Here is a 24328-nt window from a genome sequence, read left to right as displayed (position 1 = left end):
GGCCTTGTTGGCTGTTTGTGGTTGAACTTATATGATTGAATGTCTTTATGATTCGTGCCTAAGTGGCTTGTTGAGCCTATGTTGGTGGTCGAGCCTAAGTGGCTGAATGTGCCTAGGTGGCTGTTAGACTTAGCCTTGGTGGCCATGGGTTTATAGCATCGCTATTTGCTTGGTTCAAAAATAATTTAGTGTTATTTGCTGTATGCATATGTAATATATGCTTAGTGCTAATTATTGTGTGCTATGTTGTGCTTAGTGATTGCATTATTATCTTTCGAATCGTGGTGCTAACATCTTTGTTTTGCAGGTATAAATCGCGATGATGATTGCCACATCAATTCTTGGACTAGATTCCCTTTTGGGTCTTGATCCGAGGGGGAATTTGTTGGATTTTGACCCAGGACCAATTTTTATTGGTAGGCTCTGAAGCCCGACCCACCACCTGATGGCCCAAACCCAAGCCCTGACCCTACCCGACCCGTCCCTAACCGGATTTCTTAAAAGCCCTAACCCTAAATTTATTCTCCTTCCCCCTCATTTTATCAAGTGAGCCGATCTCTCTCTCTCTCTTCTCTCTCTCATGTCTCCTCGTTTCTCATCCCTCGATTTCTTGCAAATCGCCATCTGCCTCTATCTCATCTTCGATTCTTCTTCTCTATTTATATTGCTTGTAAAGAAGAAAAAAGATTAGAATTAGAAAAAGGTAAGGAAGAAACACGGGTATTGTCTTCCCCTTCTCTCTTTGTGAGTGGTTCGATTTTTTGGTGAGAACCTGAGTGGTTCAGACTATAGTTGGTATAGGACCTTTGTGGTCACATCCCCTGGTGGGTTTGGTGCAAACAGTGATGGGTTGTCGGGGATGAAGCTGTGTGCTTCGTTTCCCCTGATCTTGGCTTCCTGAGCCTCTTTGATTTTATTCTGATTTTTATGTTTCCACTTTATTTTGATGTTACTATGGTTATAACTCTAATTATTGTAATAAATTGAATTTAGTTGTTTCTTTTTGGACTCATCACTATGAGGTGAAATCCCAACAAATACAAAATAAGTTATGAAATATGTATCGAGTGTGGTTCAATTACATAGATTTTTCCTCTATTTGCTGAATTCTATGCCTCATTCTAAGAAAATAAAGTTGAATTTTTATGTATTAAAAAAGGCTTTAATATTTTCTGGAACTGAATTTTATTTATGCCAAACATATTTTTCAAATTTAAAATTAAATCAACCAATTATTTCCGAATGCAATATGCAAGATACAATTATATTTGCACTATAATTAATAATCTATTTCCCAAAATTTGAAAAATTATTGCAATTTTTTAACAAATGAGAAAAATAAACTGATTAAGTATTTAGATTAATAAGTATTAAGTAATAAGTTAATAACTTAAAATTTCAAAACTAAACTAAAATGATTTACAAGACTCTTCTTTTAAAAAAATTAATTAATTCAACAAAAATTCAAACCGGATCGAATTTTATTATATTTTACCGACCGAACGGTTCGGTATTTGGTAAAAAGAAACCCTTAAAAGGGGTGAGATCAGGTCCAGTTGCGACTACTCTTGGACTGGTGGGCGAGCATTTTGTGTTTACTGTCTACTATCAATTGCTTCTTTGATAGGGTTTTCCTCTCTCTAATCCCAGAGGAAAACAATGGCGGACTACTTCCCCACGGAGCTCCTGATCGAAATCCTCCTAAGGCTGCCCGTCAAATCCTTAATCCGCTTCACCGCCGTCTGCAAGTCATGGCACGCCCTTATAACAAGCCCCAGCTTCATCTCTTCGCACCTCTCAAACACTAGAAATCACACCCTTCTCGCCAGGCGTTACGATAAACACGACAAGCGAGAACGCTATTCGCTACTTGAAGTCGCTGAAGGCGGACCTTTTGCTGTGAAATCTTCGTCAGAACTCGGGTTTCCTTTCAAATCCCAGATTGGGTATTTCAGAATAGTGGGCTCTTGCGATGGCCTCGTGTGCTTGTCCGATGATTTCTTCGCGAATCCGTCGCAGCCCGTTATTTTATGGAACCCTTCTGTTAGAAATCATGTGATTTTACCCAAGCCCACTATTAATCCGACAGCACCACACATTTTTGTGTTGGGATTTGGAGTTGCTGCTCATGATTACAAAGTTGTGAGGTTGGTTTACTGTAGGAAACTCGACGATTTTGGCTTTATTCTTCCCCCGCAGATTGAGGTGTTTTCCCTTAAGACAGGGAGGTGGCGAAGGGTTAGGAGAGTTGACGTTAGGCTTCAAGTTCTTGAATTCATGTGGTGCCAAACTTTCTTGAACGGGGTTGTGCATTGGATCGCCTATGAATCTACCAATGATGACAGTACCCGTAGTTCAATTCTGGCATTTCGGGTTGGTGATGAAGTTTTCGACGAAATGAAGTTGCCAACTGAGTTGGCGAGGGAACCCGTGACGAACTTGTGTATTTCCTTGATAGGGGAATCGCTTGGAGTGCTCAAATACTATAGAGAGGCTGGCAATGAGTCATGTGATGTTTGGATGATGAAGGAGTACGGTGCGGAAGAGTCATGGACTAAGTTATATAGGATTGATTTGTTCAATGGGATAGAAAAAGTAGTTGCATTTTGGAAGAATGGTGAAGCTTTGGTGGCTTTGCAGGGGCTTGAGTTGGCTGCCTATAATCAAGAGACTAAGCAGACTAAGGAGCTTGGAATCTACGGGACTACACGCTCATTCTATGTCGATAATTATGTGGAAAGCCTGCTCTTGATGAGAGGACATGGTGGAGCAAATGTTGATCCATTTGAGGATTTGAGTCTTGAAGATGGCTGTTGTATTGTTTAGGATGTATAAGCTTGTGGGGTGAAGAGTACTGCAAACAAGAATCAGTTGGTGGAATGAAGCTGAGCCAAGAATTCTCTGTAACTCATGAATTAGGATTGATGTGTTGGATTGGATAGAAGATGTAGTTGCATTTTGGAAGAGTGGCGAAGCTTTAGTGGCCTTACAGGGGCTTGAGTTAGCTGCCTATAATCAAGAGACTATTGCAGGCTCGTTCCTTGTCGGTTGCTATGTCGAAAGCCTGCTCTTGCTGAATGGACATGGTGGCGCAGGTGGAGATGCATTAGAGGAGTTTGAGTCTTGAAGATGGCTGTTGTATTATTTAGGATGAAGAGTACTGCAAACAAGAATCAATTAGTGGAATGAAGTAAAACAAGCTAAGCCAATGCCTTTATTCTTAACCTATCTAATTCATTTGGTTGTGCTTGAATCAGGTTTGAATTGATCTTGACATTACAAGATTTTTATGCATTGTTCTTCAATCTTTATTTTTGTGGATGCTCTATTTCTTTTATGATGAAAATGAGTTCAGTTGTGTTGTGAATTGGCTTAATAGAATGAGGTAAAAGACAAAGGAAAAGAAATTACTGAAGGAGAGGTAAGAAATTTGACAATTTCTTTTCAGACCTTATAAGATTTTTTAAAAAAATTAGGTCTTAAAAAAAAAGTAAACTTCATTCAATTTTTTAAAACATCTTATAAGCCCGATGATCTTAATATTCATTAAACAAATACACAGTTATAATTTTGTTGGTATTTTACTTTTAGGATAAATTACAATTTTCTTTTCTGAAGTTTGGTATAATTATAAATATTTCTTGTTTATTTGAAAAATTACAAATATCTCCCCCAAGTGAAAGATAATTATGTAGTCCCTAAACGGCGAAGTAGACATCACTACTTTACACTTGTTGAATTTTTTTAAAAAATAAAAAAAAATATTTAAAAAAAAATTGAGGTAGGTGAAATAAATAATTTAGAGCAATATTAGTTCATAAGAATATTTTAAAAAATTATAAAATATATGCAAAATTATAATTTATAATCCAAAAATATTTCGGTCAGTTTGTCACAAAAATTGGATGAAAACATAACAGAACGGGTCGTTGTTAGATAGACATTAAAATTGAGAGGGTATTTATAATTTTTTAAACAATGATGAAGTATTTGTAATTATATCAAACTTTAAGGGAGATGATTGTAATTTACTCTTTACTTTTACCTGTCATATAATTAACGTTTTTTCTCCCAAAGCAAAATTATATATTTATATAATTTTAAGTTTGAATACTTTGATGATCTTTTCGGTTATTATTACAATATAAAAAGTTTATTACGCCACACCCTCTAATATTTTATAAATTTTAGCATTATATTTATTCAAATACTTTAAAAAATTATTTATAAAATAAGATTTAGCATTTTCAAATTCTTAAAAAGAGTCGGAAGATGCACATTTATAAGATATTTCAAATAAATTTAAGTAGAATACTTTCTTAATATATCATTGGGACTGTCAGTGTCAGCTCCTCCCATGTGAGGAAGCATATGGTATATGGCAGATGGAGCTGACATTTTTGCTTCCTATTTAATTGTGTTTTATAACTATCACATGTTACTTATTTCTTTTTAATTTAATATTTCCTCCATCATGTCAGAATATTATGGTATTTATTTAGTTACCTAATTGACATCTTTCAAGTAAATTTAATCCAATATAATAATAAAATTATCAACTTATAAGATCTTTTAAATAAATTAATTAAATGGACAGACCCAAAAATCTATTTCTCATGACCTACAAACGCACACGACAAAATAATATTGTATATTTTATTTTTTCAATCGATACACGTACAAATGCTATATAATTTATTTTATTTAAAAAAATATTTTGTACACGTAATATATATATGAAGTAAAATAAAAGGATAAATTACAATAATTTTTTTTGAATTTTATTATAATTATAAATATTTTTTTATTATTTTAAAAATGATAAATACTTTAGTAAATGTTTTTTTATAATGAGCTGTCACAATGAATATCTGTTAAATGATAAAAAAATATTTATAATTATCATAAATTTTAAAAAATTATTCTAATTTTTTAAAATAAAAATATAAAGAAATGGAAGACCAATCAAATGATAGAAGTTATAGGCTATAGGCCCATTCTTGGGGTAGCATCTAGAAGGTCCAATATCTGCGTCACGCGCAGAACACGTGAGACCGCCATTAACCCTGTATTTAAATAAGGAGGAATAATTGGGTTTTCCGACAAACCCGATCAGCCAATAGCAGTGCTCCCTTTTGACCCCCCGAGAAACGAAGAAGAATTCAGTTCCTAGTTTGATCAAACAGGTAATTTTCTAGTTTTTCTCTCTCATTTTCCTTTCTGTTAATACCGAGAAATCTGATTATCTTTTGATTGATTCTGTTCCCCTTTTTTTCCGGTTTTTTTTTTTTTCTTAACTCCGTGCTTGTGGGTTTGACTTGGGTTGGACTTTGATTTTGTTCTAGGTTTGGAGACGGGTATATGGGTGTATGATGATGATGATTATTATGGAGATACAGCTAGATATTTTTCCAATTTTCTCGTCGGTGGTTTTTTCTTTGAGGCGGCGGGATCATAATGAGTTTTTCTCTCTTTTTTTGTTGATTGAGAATTAGAGGATCTCTGTTGTGTTTTCATTCGTTGGAGTTTTTGATGATTATAGGACCAAAGAATTTTTAGTTTGTTTCCCCCTAAATTTTGATCTCTTTACGGGATATCTGTTTAGCCTTTATCCTTGGCCCTTCGTAGAAGTCATTGTTGTTATTGTAATTACTACTTTTGGGGGAAGATTAGGAAAATAATAATCATCATTTCTAGCTTTCAGCTAGATGACATGATCTTAACTTTAGCTAATCCTGATGTCGCTGGAAATTGTTCATGATTTTTGCTGATCCCGTGTTGTTCTTTATCTTGCTTATCGCTGGTCTTGCTTAAATATGTAAACTTTTTGCAGAATTTGTGCATGTCCATCTGATAAAATCTGACCCCAAGTTGTTCTTTATCTTGCTTATCATTGCTCTTGCTTAAATAGGTAATTTCTTGGCAGAATTTGTGCATGTCTATATGATTGTTTGTCTGCTATTATCTTGTAATGATTCTTCAGTCCACAGGGGCTCTTGTTCTCTTTACATTTACTAGATTCTTTGGCTGTAGATTTTTGGAAGTCCTCTATAATCTTTGGGTTAATCTAGACTAAACAATTTTAAGTTTATCATGTAGTGATGTAAGAAGATTTATCTAGTGAGTGGAAATAGTGTATTTTTCAAGAAAGGCTTTACATGGTAACATGTGGAGTTTTTAAGGAATTTGAAATGTGTTGATTTTCACACATCAATGAGCTTTGGTTTTTCATCAACTCAAATGAAGAGTGCAAACAATTCAGACTGGTGTCTGATTGCAGTAACAATCTTAATGGTCAAGGAAGGAGGACCATAATATAGTGTCTGGTGTTAAGGACTGGGCAGTTGTGTTCAACATTAAGGAATAGATAACTTCACGTTATTGATGAATCAGGAAGGAGGAACAACTCTAGCTGAAACCTTCTTCATGATAAGTTTCTCTCATTTTACTTTATCACTGCATTAGAAGACGGAATTTAAAATAATTCTTCTTGTGTGGTTCTCTATCTGATTCGCTTCTTATAGTTTAGGAACTCTAGTATGGATGTCTAGATTAGTATTTTTCCTATTCACTGGACTCTTCCTTTGCTTCCAAAATGCATTGTATTTGCTTATCTATTGACTTCTCTGATAACAGCAATCTTTTCTCATTCTTGCTTGATGTTTCTGAAGGTTGAGGAACATATTCAGGTCTAATCCCTGCCGGGCAATAAAGTCAGGTATGAAGAGATGATACTCTGAGGAGACTTGTGAATGAAATTTGTTTAGAATTTGGCAGATAATCACAAGAAGCTACTATCAGTGCTAAGCAAAAATTACTCTCCATATGCTGGAGCATCTTCGAGGCCTTCGAAGAACCTTGGTCAGCTAGTTGAGCCTTCTAGCTGATAATTTTGCCCAATTCAGGCTAAAAGAGAAAAACAAAAGTGGGTGGCTGGAAAAAGATCCTAGAAAAAGATTTCTTATTTGATTGCTTTGCATATTGAGTCCTTGGATCATTGGATAGACGACAAATATATATTTTCCTGGTTTATCATATTAGGTCGGTTCTGAAGCTTATTCTGGAATCCGTCCCCTTTGATGTTTATCAAATCCTGTTGAACATTTGTTGTTCAGTTCTTTTAAGGTTCATACTGTTACTTCTACAATAGCTATGATTTTATAAATAGAAATTAATACTACTAGTTGAGTTCATAGTGGCTTTAAATAGAACCTTTATTAGCAATACAGCTCTGTTTTGCTGATCTATGATGTGCCTTGTAATGAAAGACCAACTAGACCCAGTTGGCATTTCTCTTTTCAACTTTTTCATTGTTCCGAGAGGGCTAAACTCTCGACAAGTGATGTTTTGAACTGAGTCAAGATTTGAGTAAAATTTCTGGTTTTCCCCCCTCATTGTATGTTTAAATTTTTCCAATTACTTTGATATTTGCAGGACAAAACCATCAATATATGGATCAGTCAGAACCTCACAAGGAGCTTATTGATGATTTGACTCGCGAGTCATTAATTGCAATCTCTTATGGAGTACCTGACACTGATCATACCACTGAAATATCACCCAAAAATATGGACGGTGTGAAAGTTGTTGAACCTCTGAGTTGTGATGGGGAAGAGAAGTACAGGTCTAAGCTGATCTCCATTGCTTACTCACCATCACCAGATATGGAAGTGCCGCAGCCGTTGCCCCGACCACTTGATGTTTAGCGCAGACTAACAGGTTTTATACCATGTTTACAATGTAGAATTTATGACAATATGTTGTAGACACCTTAGCTGTTTGTCGTTCAGTGTGTTTGTGTTCTAAATACCTGTAATGTAATTAACTTCACTGTGAAATATCTGTTGAATACAGAACTTTATTTTGTATTTCTTTTTGCTATGTACACGCCCTGCGTACCGGACTCTTGCACTCATGACTACCCAATGAAAGAGAAGTTGTTTCTTGATCGAAGATAGGGCTCTCTTTCTATTCTGTGTTTGCTTGCCATTGCCTATCTTGAGATTTCAGTCAGTAGTAATTCATCATGACTGCCATCCTCTTATTATTAAGACTGGACTCTAAATAGATACTATTTTTTGCTTATATTCAAACTTGTCGTTTGTCAATAATAATTATTTTTTTACAAACTGTAATAAATTCTATTTCGATTAGTATATTTTACATTTATTTTTTTAAACTATAAATAGAAAAACTGAATTTTTAATTTGATAATATTCTCATTAAATAATATAATTGTATAAATTTGTATGATTGCAAAGGAAAAATAATTTTATAATTAATTATAGCCATTAATTTATATTTTTTAATAATATAAGAACATAGGGGTAGCTTGTATTCGAGCTCGAGCCATATTCCTTGGCTCGCGAGCTCACACCTTTTTTTTATTTATAAATATTTATTTAAGTATATATTTCAAAATTTACCATATATTAAAATTATTACTCAATATATCATTTATTTTAATTTTATATGATAATAAAATACGGTATATTTATTATTGTTTATAAACAAACTTAAGCAATAATTTAATAGGTTTTGATACTTTTTGTAAAGATAGAGTAAAAAACAAAGAGAAATATATATGTATTGGAGATAGTGTGTTTGTTTGGATTTGTTTTTGAAAATAATATAAAATAAGTATAGTATGTTGACGTTGTTTAGTATGAGACAAAAACTACTGTTCATTATCGAATCATGTATCTTTTATATATATGTATGAGTATGTATATAATTGTTTTAGTTATAGGACCTATAATTAGTGTAAACTTATTTTGATCAAAAATAAATGAAACACTGTTTCAAAACATTACCGAAACTTTTAAAACAAATCAAGACAAACATTGTCTATTTTTTGGCCTATCTCAGAGATGGACCAAAAATGAAACCAGACATTATATGTTTCTCTCTCTGTTGCGCGAAGTGAGAAAAAATTGCAGAAATCCATCATAATGTTTGGTTTCAATTTTGCTTCATCTTCGAAATGGGTCAAAACATAGACAATATTTGTATTGATTTTGTTTTGGAAGTTTTTGGTGGTGTTTTCAGATATTTTGAAACAGTGCCTCATTTGTTTTTTATCAAAATAAGTCTACACTAATTTTATATTATCTCTAAAAACAAAACGAAACATACACACTATCTCTAACACATACTTTTTTATCTTTGTTTTAATCTTTCTATCTCCACAAAACACATAAAAATAAATTAAAAATGAAACCAAACAATGTGCATAACTCTTCCACGAATCCATCGGCACACGCTACACCTTTGCTCCGACCCCACCATTAACAGGTGTTTTTATTTTTGATAAATTTCCTTTACAGTTTGTAGAAAAAATTTTCTGAACAAGTTGTGCTTTCAAGATGTTTGGTAAAATGCCTAATTACATTTTTATTGACTTTGTTTGGTTGTGCTTGGACTTTGACTGGATTTTTGTTATCGTTCTTGTGAGTATCTATGTCTTTTACACAATCCTTTTGATTTAGAGAAGATATCTTTTGTTTCCTCTCTGAATATAGAAAGCAATGGATCCGTCTGCGCCTCTTCGAGTTTCGAGCCTACTTTCTAGAGCTTGCCGAGCTCGAGCTCAGATTTTCGGCCGAGCTTAACTTGTTTAGACCCCTAAGTCAATATAGTTGGATAATGTCACAAATGAAATATAAAAATTTCAAAATATTAAATATGTAAAAGTGTAAATTTGATTATTGATAATTTATTCAAAATTATTTAAAAACTCCAGTATCGACTTCAAATATAAAAATTTAAAAATAAATTAATAATGGTGCTGAACTAGAATTATTATAATGAAGATAAAATAGTCAAAATTGAAGTTGAATTTATTTTAAAAAGACCAAATCTAACTTTTGCTTAAAAGATTTTTCTGAACATTTTTAGAAGTATAAATTGTGGTCTCAAACACATTAAAAGTACTTTTTAGAATCAAAAGCTAAAAAATATATTTTTTCGAAACTCTCACAAACATTCTCGAAGTTGTAAACTAATGTTATAGATTTGTTTGCAATCAATATTTGGAGTTTTTAAAAATAAAAGTTGAAAAAGTCCGACGTTAAAAGGTTTTCAGGAAAAAAAACTTTATTTTATAATTTTATTAATAAATTATAAAAATTAGTTATAACTTTTGACTTAAATTTAAACAGATTAAAAGCATAAGTGGTAGATAAACATAGATTTTTTTTAAAAAAATTTATTCTTGTTAGAGGAAAAGCAGGGGTTCAAAGTTCCATTTTATAAAATTATTGTGGGTCTTTCCGTAATTATTCGCTTTTTGAGGGGCTGGGGTGCCAAGGAATCAAGTTCTCACTCGGAGTTAAAAGGGAAGCAAGTCTTGTTACTATCCTCTACACCAAACCGTAGCACAGCGGTTCTTGAAGTACGATGGCTTCTACCAATGGAGAAACCGATCAGGTTTACGAATTTGATCCTTTTTTTCAGTTGGTTTTACTTCAAAGCTTCTACTTTTTTGCATCAGGGAAAGTGAAGTTTTTAAATCTTTTCGGGAATCCTCTTCTTATTGTTCCAGGTTATCGTTAATTACCTGCGGGTTTTTTGTTTTCGTGTAAAATAGAGAAATGGGCTTTTTGTTAATTTTTGTTGTAATGATCAACTGGAATTGTAGTCTTTTGCTGGAATTTTCTGTCTATGGTCCAAATAATTTGTCTGTTTGTTTCTGAATTTCGTTTGGCACTGGAGTTCTCGCTATTATGTTAAAACTGAGAAATTCTGGTAGGTTTTGGTGGAGGAGAAATCATCTGTGAGGGTTTTCACGCTGAACAGGCCTAAGCAGCTCAATGCACTTTCGCATACAATGGTATGGTTGAGTTAATGATAGGTGTCTACGTGACATTGTCAGGAATTTGTATTTCAAGAAAATGAATGTACACAAGTTGAGTATTTGACTGTTTAAGAATTTTCATTTTTGATATTGAAGATCCTGTGGCCTCCTTTACTTAACAGGATTGAGCTTGATATCCCTGTCAATCAAGATCTATTTTTTGTTTACTTTATTTAGCCTAAATCCAGTATTAATGTGGTTGGCCGTCATTAATTGTGATAAAGGCATGATTGATACCATGAAATTATCTATCTCATCTTAATCCTATCATACAAAATAAACGAACCCTTTGTCTCTTATGTATGATTAGAGAATGTAAAAATGCTAGGATTTATGTGTGAGTTGATGCTGCATGTTGAGATCGTCTTGATATTATAGAATGTCAAAACTTGTCAAATGATAAGCAAGCCTTTGTTCTCGGAACACAGCTGCTGCGTTTGCCATGTGCAATTCGTAGAACATTTTGTGAAATGGCCTACATTTTGGTGTTTTGTTTTATAATCATAGTGTTTCTGAAATTGCTTCCTCTTGTTACAACCCCCAAGTCTCTCTTTCTTATTATCATATGTGATTGTGAATTGATACAAACCGGCTGATGATTTCTATCTGACAAATATATAAAGCAGATAATTTCACAGTTTCCTTCTTTTTCCAATGTTAATTTCTGTTCTGACTAATATGTAATGATCCAGTTGGGATCTAATCATGTTCTATAACTGGGAAAACAAAATGTACAGACCAACTGCTATCCTGATTGAGCAGTGACATACTGAAATTGTTCCTTTATCCTATTTAGGTATCCCGTCTATTGGAGCTTTTTCTTGATTGTGCAGAAGATTCTTCTGTCAAATTAATAATCTTAAAGGTATGTTCCTATCAAATTCTATGACAAACACCAACTGGCTGAATGTCTGTTTATTTGTAGTGCTAAAAATGTGGGCGTCCAGTGTTCCCATGTCTGCAGAACCAGTGTTTCATTTCTTTTCTCCTGGCCATTAACATAGGGAAAGGGAAGAGCATTTTGTGCTGGAGGTGATGTTGCAGCAGTTGTTCGTGATCTTACTCAAGGTAGACATGGCTTTTTATTCCATTAATTGTTAGAAGCTCAGCATCATGAACTCATCCTCGAGTATTATCAACTATGAACTGGTGCATTTGGACTGGCTTAGTTGTACATGAGGATCAAAACTTAATAAGTCCGATGCACATAAGTTGACTCCTGAAAGGTCAATTTTTTAATGACTTTGTTGGCTACAAAAAATAGAACCTCAAGAACTTGAGCAAATTAGAATTGGATATTTGTAATCATGCCACACTAATATGAGTGTCAAATTTCTGTTACTTATATTGATATAAGGGTTATGGAGTATATGTCTTATTTTTATTTCAGACGGTAAAGGTTTGTGCTGCATATTAAGAATGCCCTTTTATATTTATTGTTGTCATGAGATTTTTATTTTGTTGGAGTATCCCCTAAGTTTGCTCCATCTTGTTGATAAATGCTTTAGTTTTTCCCAGATATAAGTCCTTAATTCAATTTTGCTTCTAACACAATTTGAGTAGTTGCAAAATAAACATTGAGTACCGACCAGCAAACTTTTCCTAGAATTTTTATGTGTGCTTATGTTCTATATGTTTTTGCTTAGCTTTCCTACATGTTGAATAATCCTATCATCATCTTTAGTTGATAAATAGAGCCTATTGAAGATAATACTTGATATTTTCTCTGAGCATCAGGTAATTGGAAGTCAGGTGTAGATTATTTCAGAAAGGAGTTTACATTGAACTATGTGATGGCCACATACAGTAAACCCCAGGTGCTAATTTAGAAAAGGATTCATGTTTGTTTGTTAGATCCCTCTGTCTTTATTAGGTGCTGTACCTCTGGTTGGAATATTAAGTCACTGTTTTTTGGCAAATACATCCAAAGGTTTCAATTCTTAATGGCATTGTCATGGGAGGAGGAGCAGGGGCTTCAATACATGGTAGATTTCGCATAGCTACGGAGAATTCGGTAGTGTTCTTTTACTTTCTTGATGGTTTATGAATCTTGCATCTCTAGGGTAACACTTTTACCATCTTGACACAATGTCTGTATATGCATGGACATATGTGTGCATGCATTTTAGACGTATTTTTATTTATGTTCGTGTATGCATGTGTGTGGAGATGAAAGAGTCACAGTGAAAGAATTACTGTGTGTGAAGAAACTTCTGCTTCGTAGACCTTGCAAACAAAAAAGAAGGGTTGTTTTACTATGGAAAACCCCTCAAGTTAGACGCCAGTATTTAGAATGGAACAGAACTGAAATCACCCAGTATTGTTGACATATGATGTATTATTGTATGATTGAATTAAGCAACTACATAAATCTAATCGAACTTATACCTATTCCCCACACTCATACATCCATTGTTTGTTAATAGATAGCTTATTTTACATACCCAAGACAGCAGTGTGCTGAAAGCTTGCCTTGTATCAAGTCGATTGACCGGCGCATTCAAACCATTAACATGGACTGATTAGGATTTGTTCATATCCAAATATCTTAGTCCAGAACTAGATGTATTTATATTTGGTAAATACTTTGAGTTCGGCATCTGATAATAGGCGTATGGTATATCCTGATTGACTAATATGTTTTATGATAGTTGCATCACATATGGATTGGTCAATAACTCATTTGTCTTTCCTTTTCTTTTGAGGTAATGATCTACATATTAAAAAAGTATTTGATGTGCCTCATAAGCATCCTCATTCTAACCTTCTTTGCAGCTTTTTGCTATGCCCGAAACGGCGCTGGGACTATTCCCAGATGTAGGTGCTTCATACTTTTTGTCAAGACTCCCTGGATTCTTTGGTAATTCCTATTTTGACCTTGTATTCAATATATCCATGTTTTATGTTAGATGTGCAGCACCTGTTAGATAGATATACAGCATAATTTGGATTTCGCGAGTTTAAATGTCTTTTCAGTAAAACTAACTACTTTATGAATTATATAAATGTACCTATTCTTGTATTTCAAGTTGTAATTTTTTGATTTCCAGTTTAGCTTACTGAATTTGCATCTTGGTTTTATTCCCTTCTTGCAATAACAGTGTATATTTGGATCTGTACATTTGCTCTTCTATTTTCTGATCTTGATGGACTCATATTTTGGTTCTAATTGCTGGTCTTGTTTGGAAACTACCATCTGTGTGCAATAGCATTGATTCATCTAATCTCTTGGAAATTGTATTTTTCTGCAGGAGAATATGTTGGCCTGACAGGTACGAGGTTGGATGGTGCTGAAATGCTTGCATGTGGTCTAGCAACTCACTTTGTTCAAGCAGAGGTATAATCCTACCCACCTACTGCAGAATGTACAATGTGTGAGATGTATTTATCTTTTCAACAGAAAAATTCTTGATAGTGCTGAATTTTCTGATTGTGTTTCATTGAGATGTTTTTAGTAATACTTTCACACTGTTTAGCTTTGTTTTCCTGTATTTCTTCTTCTTCCTACACATTATGCCTTATTTTATAGATCTCGATTAAACTTTTGTGCTGGAAGAATCTTAAAAAGGGAGAATCTCAATTAGTTAACACTCTAGCAAGGTAAAACCTTTTGCAAATTCATTCTAGGAAAACGCATGCAGATTCTAAATCTGGTAAATGTTTATTTAGTTTGATATCCATCAAAATTCACTTGCATATTACTACATTATAATAGCAACAGTTCTCATCTCTAACCCAGCTTGTGAATTAGTTGCTGTGTATGCATATGACTATTTATCAATATGCTCCTATTTTTGGACAGAGATTGCCATTGTTAGAAGAAGCACTTATTACAGCAGATTCCAGCAATTCAGCTGTTATCTCTTCTATTATTGGTGAATTCTCGCATATACCAAATTTGAAGAAGAATAGCGCCTACCACAGGTAAGATTATTCTTGAGTCTAATGTATCAGTTTTTTTTCTTATCTTACTAGGCCTAGGAAAAGCGACCTCACTCAGAAAATTAAATGCAATACCGTTCATTTGGGAATGAATTGGTTATAGGTTTAGTTGGTACATCCTTGTTACTGTTATGATAATTCTTAACACTTGATCTTAAAGTTTTGCCTCCTCCATTATGCTACCTAGAACTGAAGGCCTTCAACTTTTGTGATTATAATTGAGATCGACGAATATTTATTTTCCACTATAGCTTTCCCCGAGCAGCAGCCGACTACAAATAATGGTATTTAGCTCCCATATATTGTTTTTGGGCCAGATGGATAATTGGTAGTTTTTTATTTGTTTCCTCTGTATCCCTCTTGTATATATTTATTTTTTGAATAAATTACCATTGACATGCCCCCCAAATAACAACATGAATACTTCTTGTTCGTTTTGATTCCTGACTGGACACATGCATTCATCTCGTAGACCCTTTTATATATTTTGTTTCTTGCTTTGACCCGGAAGTGTTACACCGGCCATCTTGGGCTATCCTCATCTTCAATTATATATGCGTATATTTATTTCCTTGTCTTCTCTGCATTTTCTACTCAATTTCCTATGATTATATATACCTGCAGGTTGAACATCATTAATAAATGTTTTTCCCGAAGAACGGTTGAAGAGATTATAGCAACCCTTGTAAGATAACAGACGCATGTCGCTTTTACCTGGTTGTTTCTTGCCCAGAGAAACTGTTTAAATTTTATAGTCTTTGATCATCTTCTGCTTTCACTTTTCTAGGAGAGGGAGGCTGCTGACAAGGATGATTGGATCTCTTCCACAATCCAGTCACTGAAGAAAGCATCCCCCATGAGCCTTAAAATTTCTCTCAGATCGGTATGGATCAGTTCTTGTTTTCACTATTCACCCTGTCACAAGTTGATCTTATTTGAAATTTCACTTTTAAACTTGTCTCCCTGCTTGAACTTGAGAGAGAGAGAGAGAGATTCTGATATATGTTATCTTCGCATATTGTCTCCAGATTAGAGAAGGGAGGCTCCAGGGCATTGGTAAATGCCTCGTCCGAGAATTCAGAATGGTTAGTCATGTCCTCCGTGGGGAAATTAGCAAAGATTTTATTGAGGTACAGATGGACCTTCTCGAGCTTATACTTTCTATACATACTCATTATCAGATGTCTAATATCTAATTCCAAATTCAGGGTTGCAGAGCTATACTGTTGGACAAGGATAGAAACCCGAAGGTGCGATAGCATCTTTTTTTCTCTCTCTAATATAGATTCCCACTAACTTCGACAAGGATAATTACATTTAACCCCCTGGTCACTGATGTTTGCATCACCCTGTCACGGGAGCATTATCGTAATTATTTAAATACGAACCGTAGTTCTATAGTTTAACCATAGTTGAAGAGGTGTATACATATAATTATCTGTTTAATAAAAGGTCGTTCTTTTCTTCTTTCTCACGATTTGCAGTGGGATCCCTCCACCGTAGAGTCAATCAGCGACGAAATGGTGGACCGTTACTTCTCCAAAGTAAACGACCGCGACTGGGAAGATTTAAAGCTCCCAGTGAGGTCCAATTTACCTGCATATGCCATTGCTAAACTTTAATTCTTGATGGCTTGTATTTAGTTACAAAACCACACAACTCTAGTTCAGGACTTACTACAAATAATGTTGTCACAAATGTTAGCCAAGTAATAATATGAGAAGTCTGAAGTAATAATGTGAGATCGTAATCGGCACAGTTTCTATCGCCCTAAGTTCATTGACGTCTTCGCAGAAATTTATAGTATGAGTTATGGGTTTAATGCGATTTACCCCTGTGATATGCCATTTTTCAAAATACTGAGGGTAAATTGTTGCATTTTAAAAAATATTGGGGGTAAATTGCTCAAAAATTTTTTATAAAGGGATAATTTGCTCATTTGCAATATACTAGGAATTTAATCGCATTTTTCTCAATGACTTATGGTATTCTCAAATATTATAGATTCTTGTCAGCGATTGGAATTCGTGTGTGCATTCTTGTGTTGAGAGGTGCTTCCAATAGCTGGATTTAAGTGATTATCATTTATATTTGTTTGAACATTCATATAAATTTCTTTTCACCAATTTTTGCAGCTTATTTGTAAACTTCTACTTATCATGTTTTTACCCCAATGTTGTAATTTTTTTTTACTTTTCACTTTTATTATCATACACGCCTTATTTTTTCTATAGCTTTATTTGTAAGTCTCCCCATAATTTATTTCCATCCAAAAAGTAGAAGCTATTGCAAACAATAAGAGAATTAACATGATGGATTATTTTTTTTAAATAAACTGACTATAATCATTAATATCAAATATCTATATTTAATAATAATCTAATCAATAATTATAAGAATTATATATTAATTATTAGTATAATATAAATATATTTAATTAATAATAATTATTAAAATAGAACAACATTCATTATTAAAATAGAATTATTCAATTATTAGAGATTGAATTCATAATCTTAAAATTATAGGTCTCAATTTCATCAATTGACTCATCGGCAACACCACTACCTAAAGTTTTAGTAATATATGCGTGTAAATTATTTTTGTTTTTTGTTCTCTTTTTTTTTTTTTTGGGGGGGGGGGGGGGGCTATATTGTTGTATTAATTATTATTCTGAGAGGTGATAATATAAATTAATTAAATTTGTAGGGCCTTTTAAGTATTTATCCAATTTAATTAGATTTTCCTATAATTTTATTTTTCTGGAAAAATAGGAAATAAAGGCGGCCCAATTTCCTATTTATCAACTGTCAACTTCCAACCTAGTCCATGACATGCATTTATTTGAAGAGATTCGAACAATGTCGTGTTCTTTTCTTTTCCCCCAATAACGACTTTCGAGGCACTTTCCTCATTCCCACCAACCAAAATACGCTTTAAATTCACTGGCATTTGGCTGCATTAATATATGCTTAGATATTTGTGTCACATCTTATGTGTGTGCAATTCTTTAATATTATTTAAAATATCATTTAATAAGTTAATAAATATAACAAAATGTTAATAAGTCAATATTATATTTACTAGAAAATTGTGACCAAAAAAATGCACGAATAAAATAATAATAACTCTCTAAAAATAGTGCGAAAGTGAAAAGTTAGATAAATAAATTAAATATTAAAAAAATACAAATAAAAAAAAGAAAAATTCAAAAGGGTGCTCCCTTGATATAAAGTATAGATATGTAAGAAGATACATCGAATCAAAATGTACTCATGAAATCTGACGGAGATGGAAATTTGATAAAATTTTAATCAAATTTTATAAGTATTTTCATGAAAAAGATAAAAAAAAGTCAGCGATTTGATAATCTACTTGATCATACGATTGAATTGGTCAAACCTATCATTTAAATAAATCGGGAATTAGTTTTGAAAGTATCGATTCATAAATCTTTTTTTAAGAAAAAAATATTCACAAAATAGAGATTGAATATGAGAGTTTACATACCAAGATGTGGAGAGCAGTACCATAACGCCAATTAATTTTGGTAGTTGTTTTAGTTTATCTATCTATACTATTTATTAAGTGATTCAATTGTTACCCTAAATCATACTTAATCTTAAGCCAATTGATATTATTTTTAAAATTTTCTATTAATAATATTTTATTCCTGCACATTTAAAATTAATAAAAATTGTTTAAGAATTTATTGGTTAATTTGTTCTATTTTATATAATTAAATAAATATAGTAAAATATTGAATTATGTATATATATTGAGTGTGCTGCTGTAACTAATATTGAGAAAATGAGATAAGCCCATTAATGAATAATTCCACCATATTTTTCTTCTTCCTAATACTCATTTTTTACATGTATAAAAAAGATATTGATAATTATAATGGTTACATTTAATATAATGAAAATAGTGTGTCTTTTTTAGGATGAGCAGCTCATTCATCACTATGAAAAAATTAATTTATTGCAATATCCATCCAAATTAGCGACAGTATTTTGGACAATTTTGTGACAAATGATGTCATCTAGTGTCAGAAAAAAGAACTTAACGTGTTGACGGAAATGCCCTCCCATGAACTGTCGGAGAGTTTGTCTCATCGCTGACAGTTGGAATTAATTGAAATATGACCGGTGTCCTTGAATTTCGATGGATAGCGCCACCCCAAATTTGGGATAGAGTTTGCGACGAGAATAAAATATTTACGATGGCTTTTTGTACATTTACTTATGCCCTTCAATTACCGATGCCAAACCCATCGCAAAGGAGGGGCCATTTTGCGACATTTTGCCCAGACCCTAGCGCTTTTTGTACATTTACTTATGCCCTTTAATTACCGATGCCAAACCCATCGCAAAGGAGGGGCCATTTTGTGACATTTTGCCCAGACCCTAGCGCTTTTTGTACATTTACTTATGCCCTTCAATTACCGATGCCAAACCCATCGCAAAAGAGGGGCCATTTTGCGACATTTTGCCCAGACCCTAGCAAATTCACACACATGTTCGAAGATGTAATGATGAGTTGTGACTGTTGGAATTTTGTTCCAAAGCCCGTTGTAAGATGTAATAACGACTAATTTATTCCATTGCAAATTGTGTCGCAAAGCCAGCTGCAAATTTATCTATGTATACATATATATATGGTTTTATCTCATTTATATTATCTCCCTTGAATTGTTAAACCATACACGCTCTTTATCTATCTCTGATTTTTTAGTACATTATAAATAGTATCATTATCGGATAGCATTGATCCTTGAGATGAGTTTGCATGAGGTGGATCGTGATTAATCAGGTAACAACTGGAGCTTTTTTTGTTCTGTGTAGTTTAATTATTATTTTTAATTTATGAATTTAAATATTAATTATTATTAATGATAATTAATTAATTTATAGCTCAAAACACGTATATACACGCACGACGTACAATAATTAATTATGTATTTTGAATATTGTAAATGATAATCTATGAGTTTTTCTTTGTTTAGGATATGCTCTTATGTGCATGTACTTTATATATCTACATATGTATATATGTAGATAGTCATGTTAAAACAATTGATAAGATTAATGTATGAAAGCAACTAAAGGGAATGTAAGGATTAGATAGGAGTTTGAGGATAGTGTTCCTCAAATGGGCCAAGTATTTGCAAGTACATATGGACGGAGAGAAGATTAAGCGCCAGTGCAGGAAGCGCAAGAAAGAAAGGTTCAAAAGAATGGATGAGGTTATGTACGACTTATGTATGAAAAATTTATGTTGAAATATTATAAATGAATTTCACATGGTGGGCAAGGGTGCAGGAGTACTATGAGGGAGTGATCGTCCCATTTCATGAGCAAATCTCAGCTGCTCATGAGATGACTATGGATTAGGGTGATTACCAGTAGATGAAATGAGACCAAAGGATGATTTTGATGTAGTTGGGCTGGAATATTTTTTATCGTATGTCGAGACTATGTCTAATGATGGAGGTCCGAGTTTATGTCCTACTGATACTAGTCAGTCTAGTCCTATGATGTGCTTGGGTTGTCAGACTAATTTTTTGATGTAGTGCACGTTGCAGACCGACCATTGTACAACAACTGTTGTAACAAATCCCAGTTGCTGACTATTGCTAGGCTAGTATGTGAACATCAAAGCTGAGTGGACTAGTGACCTATTACCTCGTGATCACTCCCTTAAAATATTCATTATGTCTTTAATTTAATTACATTCCATTAAAAAAATTAAATTAAATTTAAAAATACAATTTGATTAAATAAATATTAAGAACACTTATATTTATTTTAAAACAAAAATAAAATTTTGCAACAGTCTTTTGATGCCTTGCCTGTGCCAAAATAAGTCACAAACAGTTATACAATTCAATTATTAATCCAGTTCGTCGTTGCAATACTGTTGGAAATTTCTAACAAAATACCATTCCAAATTCCACCTGAACATTTGCAACAGATCCTTCGCAAAGAATCGTCCCTAAACTGTCACATTGATGAAGGTCGTTTGCTAACTCAAATTCCATGCAAAATATGTTATATAAAAAAACTGTCTTACGTACCATCCTAAAATGCGTCTTACAATTTGTCTCAAATTCATAATTCATTCGAATGATGAAATTGGGACAAGTGGTTTACAATCATTCCTAATGTTTCGACAGTTTGTCCTCTTCCGTCGCAAAGCTTTTCCAAAGTCACCTGTCACAACGGGGTTGTTTTCTGTCGCAATGACTATCAAATAATTTCATCTAACCTTGGAATCCTATATGATTCCGTTGCAAAAAATATTTTTCTTTTTACTACCTAATAATGACATTAAAATTTAGTTATAACTTAGATTTTAATGATAAGTAGTCTATTATCTATCTTTCTTAGTTGTGTAATCTTTTTATTTTACCCTTAATTTGAAAAATAATAAACATAATAATCCTTTGTAGGAAGTTCGGGCAACTTGCTCGACCATTAAATCAATAATCTCTTTAACTCGATTAATTTTTCACTTTAAGAATGGTTCAAATTCTAAAACATCTCTTTAACTCAGATTAATTTTTTCAATTTCATTAATGGTTCCAAATCTAGAAAATTGTGAATGCGGCTCGTGATTTAGTTGATGTCGGATCATTATTTATTTTGACTTTATATAAGTTTTAGAATTTTATTTTAAAAAAATGTTATAGCCAAAGACGAGGTCTTATGATTTATAAATTACTTGAACTTTTATCTACAATCAATCAATGTCGAATGCGTGGTCGTATCTATTTTCAAACCCAACAATTCATAGATAGCTGGCTATTTAATTAGATAGTGAATAGCACGAGAATGGAAAGTTCTAGCTCGAACTAATCACAGATATACTTACTATGTGATTGGTCACTTTACCTTAATTGTATATCAATTACACGGCAAGTGTATTGTACTTGACATATGAATAATTCAAGTTTAGCCGAATCAAGTTCGAACTAGAATTTTCCTACGAGAATTTGCAATATATGCGTAATAATTGTACCTTAAATTGGGATTTGGGACATTTTTTTATATTTGCTACAATTCAACTCTAACCTGCTACTTTTACTTTTATTTAGCATTTATAATAAACAAAGAATTACATGTATATATTCAATATTCATAAATATATTATAAGTATTCATCTCTCTGTCTCCAGTAATATTCGCCTTGCCTTCAGCAAGAATCATTCCCCAGCCCCAAGTAATTCTTCAGCTCACCGGGAAAACAAGGGAACCGCCGCCACGTCCCGCCGTGCAGCTTCAAGATTCTAACCACCCTATCCCTGGTGGTCCCCCGCCCCCCGCCGCCGCCAACATTCAGCAGCGCCACCAGCTTTTGCACCGCCCCGTAAACCAGCATTTCCTCCAGGACCCTCTCCGTCGGGTGAAAACTCGAAACCAACCACAAGATCTTCACCCCAATTTTGGTCGCCGCATTCGAGACGTTCAGCATTTTCTTCGACACCGCCGCGATCCCGAGTCCGTGCTCGATGAAGGCCAGTCTCCCTTCAGCGCACTCGCACAGCAGCTTTATCAGCTGCATGATTTTCTCACATCTTGACCTGTTTGATGATTCGGGCAGAAGCTCAATCAGCGTGCAGATTGCTCCAGCTTCGACGGCTTTCAACCTAGATTTCTTCGACGATTCCAGGGTTTCTGTCAGCAGGTTTAGAGCAGAAGAACTTGCTTTCGCGCATATTTGATCATCCGATACAGTTTCCATCAGGGACTTGAAGAAATCAATCCCGTGATCCTGTGCAACGCTTTTCCAGCGACGAGCATCGGCTTTCGCCATTTTCTGAAACATCGAAATGGCACAGAATCTGGCTTCCGAGCTGCCCCTCTGGAGCATGATTGCCATGGATCTCATGCAGTCTGGTCTCATCAGGAGCTGGAGGATTTCGTCATCATCTGCCGAAAACGGGACCTGGTGGAGAACCAACAAGGCCTCCTCACAAGCGCTAAACGTCGACAGAAAATCATGGTTTTCGACTGAAATCTGCAGCATTATCCTGACAAGCAGCTCCATCCCGCCTGATTTCCTAAAATCTTCCTTCACATCATCTCCTGTTTTCAGGAGAGACCTGAGTTTTCTCAAGGAACTCACCTTAAACGGGGTCGAATCCATCGTCCCAAGAATCATCTCCAATTCATCGTGCTTGGCAGAAAAAGAAGGCTTGTGATCGGCCCGCGAGTCCAGCCATGCATCGATCACTCTCTTCAGGGTGTGATTCGGAGTCATTTCCAGGGTTTCGATGGATTGCATTGTGGCGGGACATGTTCTTCTCTTGTAGACATGGAACCACTTTTCGATGTTTCGTCGCTCGTAGCTGACCCCTGTGGAGATCGTGACAGGATCCTTCATGAGCTCCATGGAAATGGGGCACCTGAAATGTTGAGGGAAATCCATGGAAGGATCTCCAGGATTGGACACGAATTTCTCCATTTTTGTGTTTTGGAGCTGAAAGGGAAGTTGAGTGGAGATTGTCTGGGATTTTTATATAGGATTTGAACAGTATGGGGGAAGATGAAATCTTGAGAGTGATGCAAAGAGAGATTTGTGTGGAAGTTTAAAGAAAGAACAAATCAAAGTCAAAAACTGTATATATATGTGTAAACATTGAAGGGACGATGAAAGCTACCCATTGGAAAAGTCCATAATCTTGAAGTTCTCTTGGCTTGGACATTACTGTTTTAGCCCCCAATGTTTCATGTATTTGCTTTTTGGCCCATGAGATGTTAGATACTTTTTATTTTAATTTATGTAATTTGATTTTAAGTGTATATATGTCTTTACAAGAAATAACGCTAATAGAACTGACATATATTAATCGTTGCAAAATAGTGAAATTCGCTGCTAAATGAGCAACAAATTTAATCTGAATTTTACTTGCTTATTAGCTCGATACTAATTTTATTTTATTTCTTTTGTAGTTGACGAGCCATTAATTTCTTGTAGTGTTCTTTCTTTTTCTTTTCTTATCGATATATATATATATATATATTTCGACCATCATTCATCACTTTCATGAAATTCATAGATACAAATCAAAGAGTATATTTCAAAAAATAAAATAAAGTATATAAAAATAAATACATATCTATTATTATTATGTAACCCAAACTCACAACCTCTAAATATTGCCACTTGGACATGACATCTATCATTTGCTTATATTTTACTTTCTAGAGTCTTAATAAATTTGAAAATTTTAAGATAATTATATATAACGGTGATAATTAGGTCTAATACTTAAAAAATCATTTGATACATACATAATTAATGACGTACAAAAGATGGATATTTGTATATGCGTATTTTTCAGGTGAATATCTACAGCGAAAAATTCATTTTCATTTTATATATCTCTAAGCAAATTTCTATAATTTCTAGAGAAAATTCATATAATTTATATTGATGAAGTTTAGTGAATATTCGGAGCATACCTTCCAATATTGCATGTTTAACTATTGAAACTTATATATGCAAACTTTTAGGTGCTGATAGC

At 33.7% G+C, this 24328-nt stretch overlaps 4 protein-coding genes across 5 annotated transcripts; 3 read left to right on the top strand and 1 right to left on the bottom strand.

Moving 5' to 3' along the window:
- On the top strand, positions 1569–3315 carry LOC105173428 (F-box protein CPR30). Its single transcript, XM_011095158.2, has one exon. It carries the CDS (start codon positions 1660–1662, stop codon positions 2824–2826), a length of 1167 nt encoding a protein of 388 aa, XP_011093460.1. The 5' UTR covers positions 1569–1659; the 3' UTR covers positions 2827–3315.
- Positions 5037–7953, top strand: LOC105173427. Of its 2 annotated transcripts, XM_011095157.2 has the most exons (4): positions 5099–5186; positions 5346–5422; positions 6672–6718; positions 7435–7953. In XM_011095157.2, the coding sequence occupies exons 2-4, from the start codon at positions 5370–5372 to the stop codon at positions 7704–7706; spliced, it is 372 nt and encodes a 123-aa protein (XP_011093459.1). In that variant the 5' UTR covers positions 5099–5186; positions 5346–5369; the 3' UTR covers positions 7707–7953. The 2 variants fall into 2 exon arrangements, 1 of the variants encoding a protein (XP_011093459.1); XR_848745.2 differs by lacking the exon at positions 5346–5422 and having other exon boundaries at positions 5037–5186; positions 7435–7561.
- LOC105173426 (3-hydroxyisobutyryl-CoA hydrolase 1) lies at positions 10292–16555 on the top strand. Its single transcript, XM_011095156.2, has 14 exons — positions 10292–10428; positions 10751–10831; positions 11652–11720; positions 11860–11923; positions 12593–12672; positions 12786–12869; positions 13631–13715; positions 14107–14192; positions 14658–14779; positions 15422–15482; positions 15585–15680; positions 15826–15927; positions 16006–16047; positions 16282–16555. The coding sequence occupies exons 1-14, from the start codon at positions 10399–10401 to the stop codon at positions 16417–16419; spliced, it is 1140 nt and encodes a 379-aa protein (XP_011093458.1). The 5' UTR covers positions 10292–10398; the 3' UTR covers positions 16420–16555.
- On the bottom strand, positions 21805–23432 carry LOC105173798 (E3 ubiquitin-protein ligase PUB23-like). Its single transcript, XM_011095676.2, has one exon. The coding sequence runs from the start codon at positions 23263–23265 to the stop codon at positions 21994–21996; it is 1272 nt and encodes a 423-aa protein (XP_011093978.1). The 5' UTR covers positions 23266–23432; the 3' UTR covers positions 21805–21993.

This window comes from Sesamum indicum, linkage group LG11 (assembly GCF_000512975.1).
Source record: "Sesamum indicum cultivar Zhongzhi No. 13 linkage group LG11, S_indicum_v1.0, whole genome shotgun sequence".
Classification (NCBI taxonomy): domain Eukaryota; kingdom Viridiplantae; phylum Streptophyta; class Magnoliopsida; order Lamiales; family Pedaliaceae; genus Sesamum; species Sesamum indicum.
The sequence above is the reverse complement of the archived record's forward strand: the minus strand, read 5'-3'. Positions and strand labels throughout refer to the sequence as shown.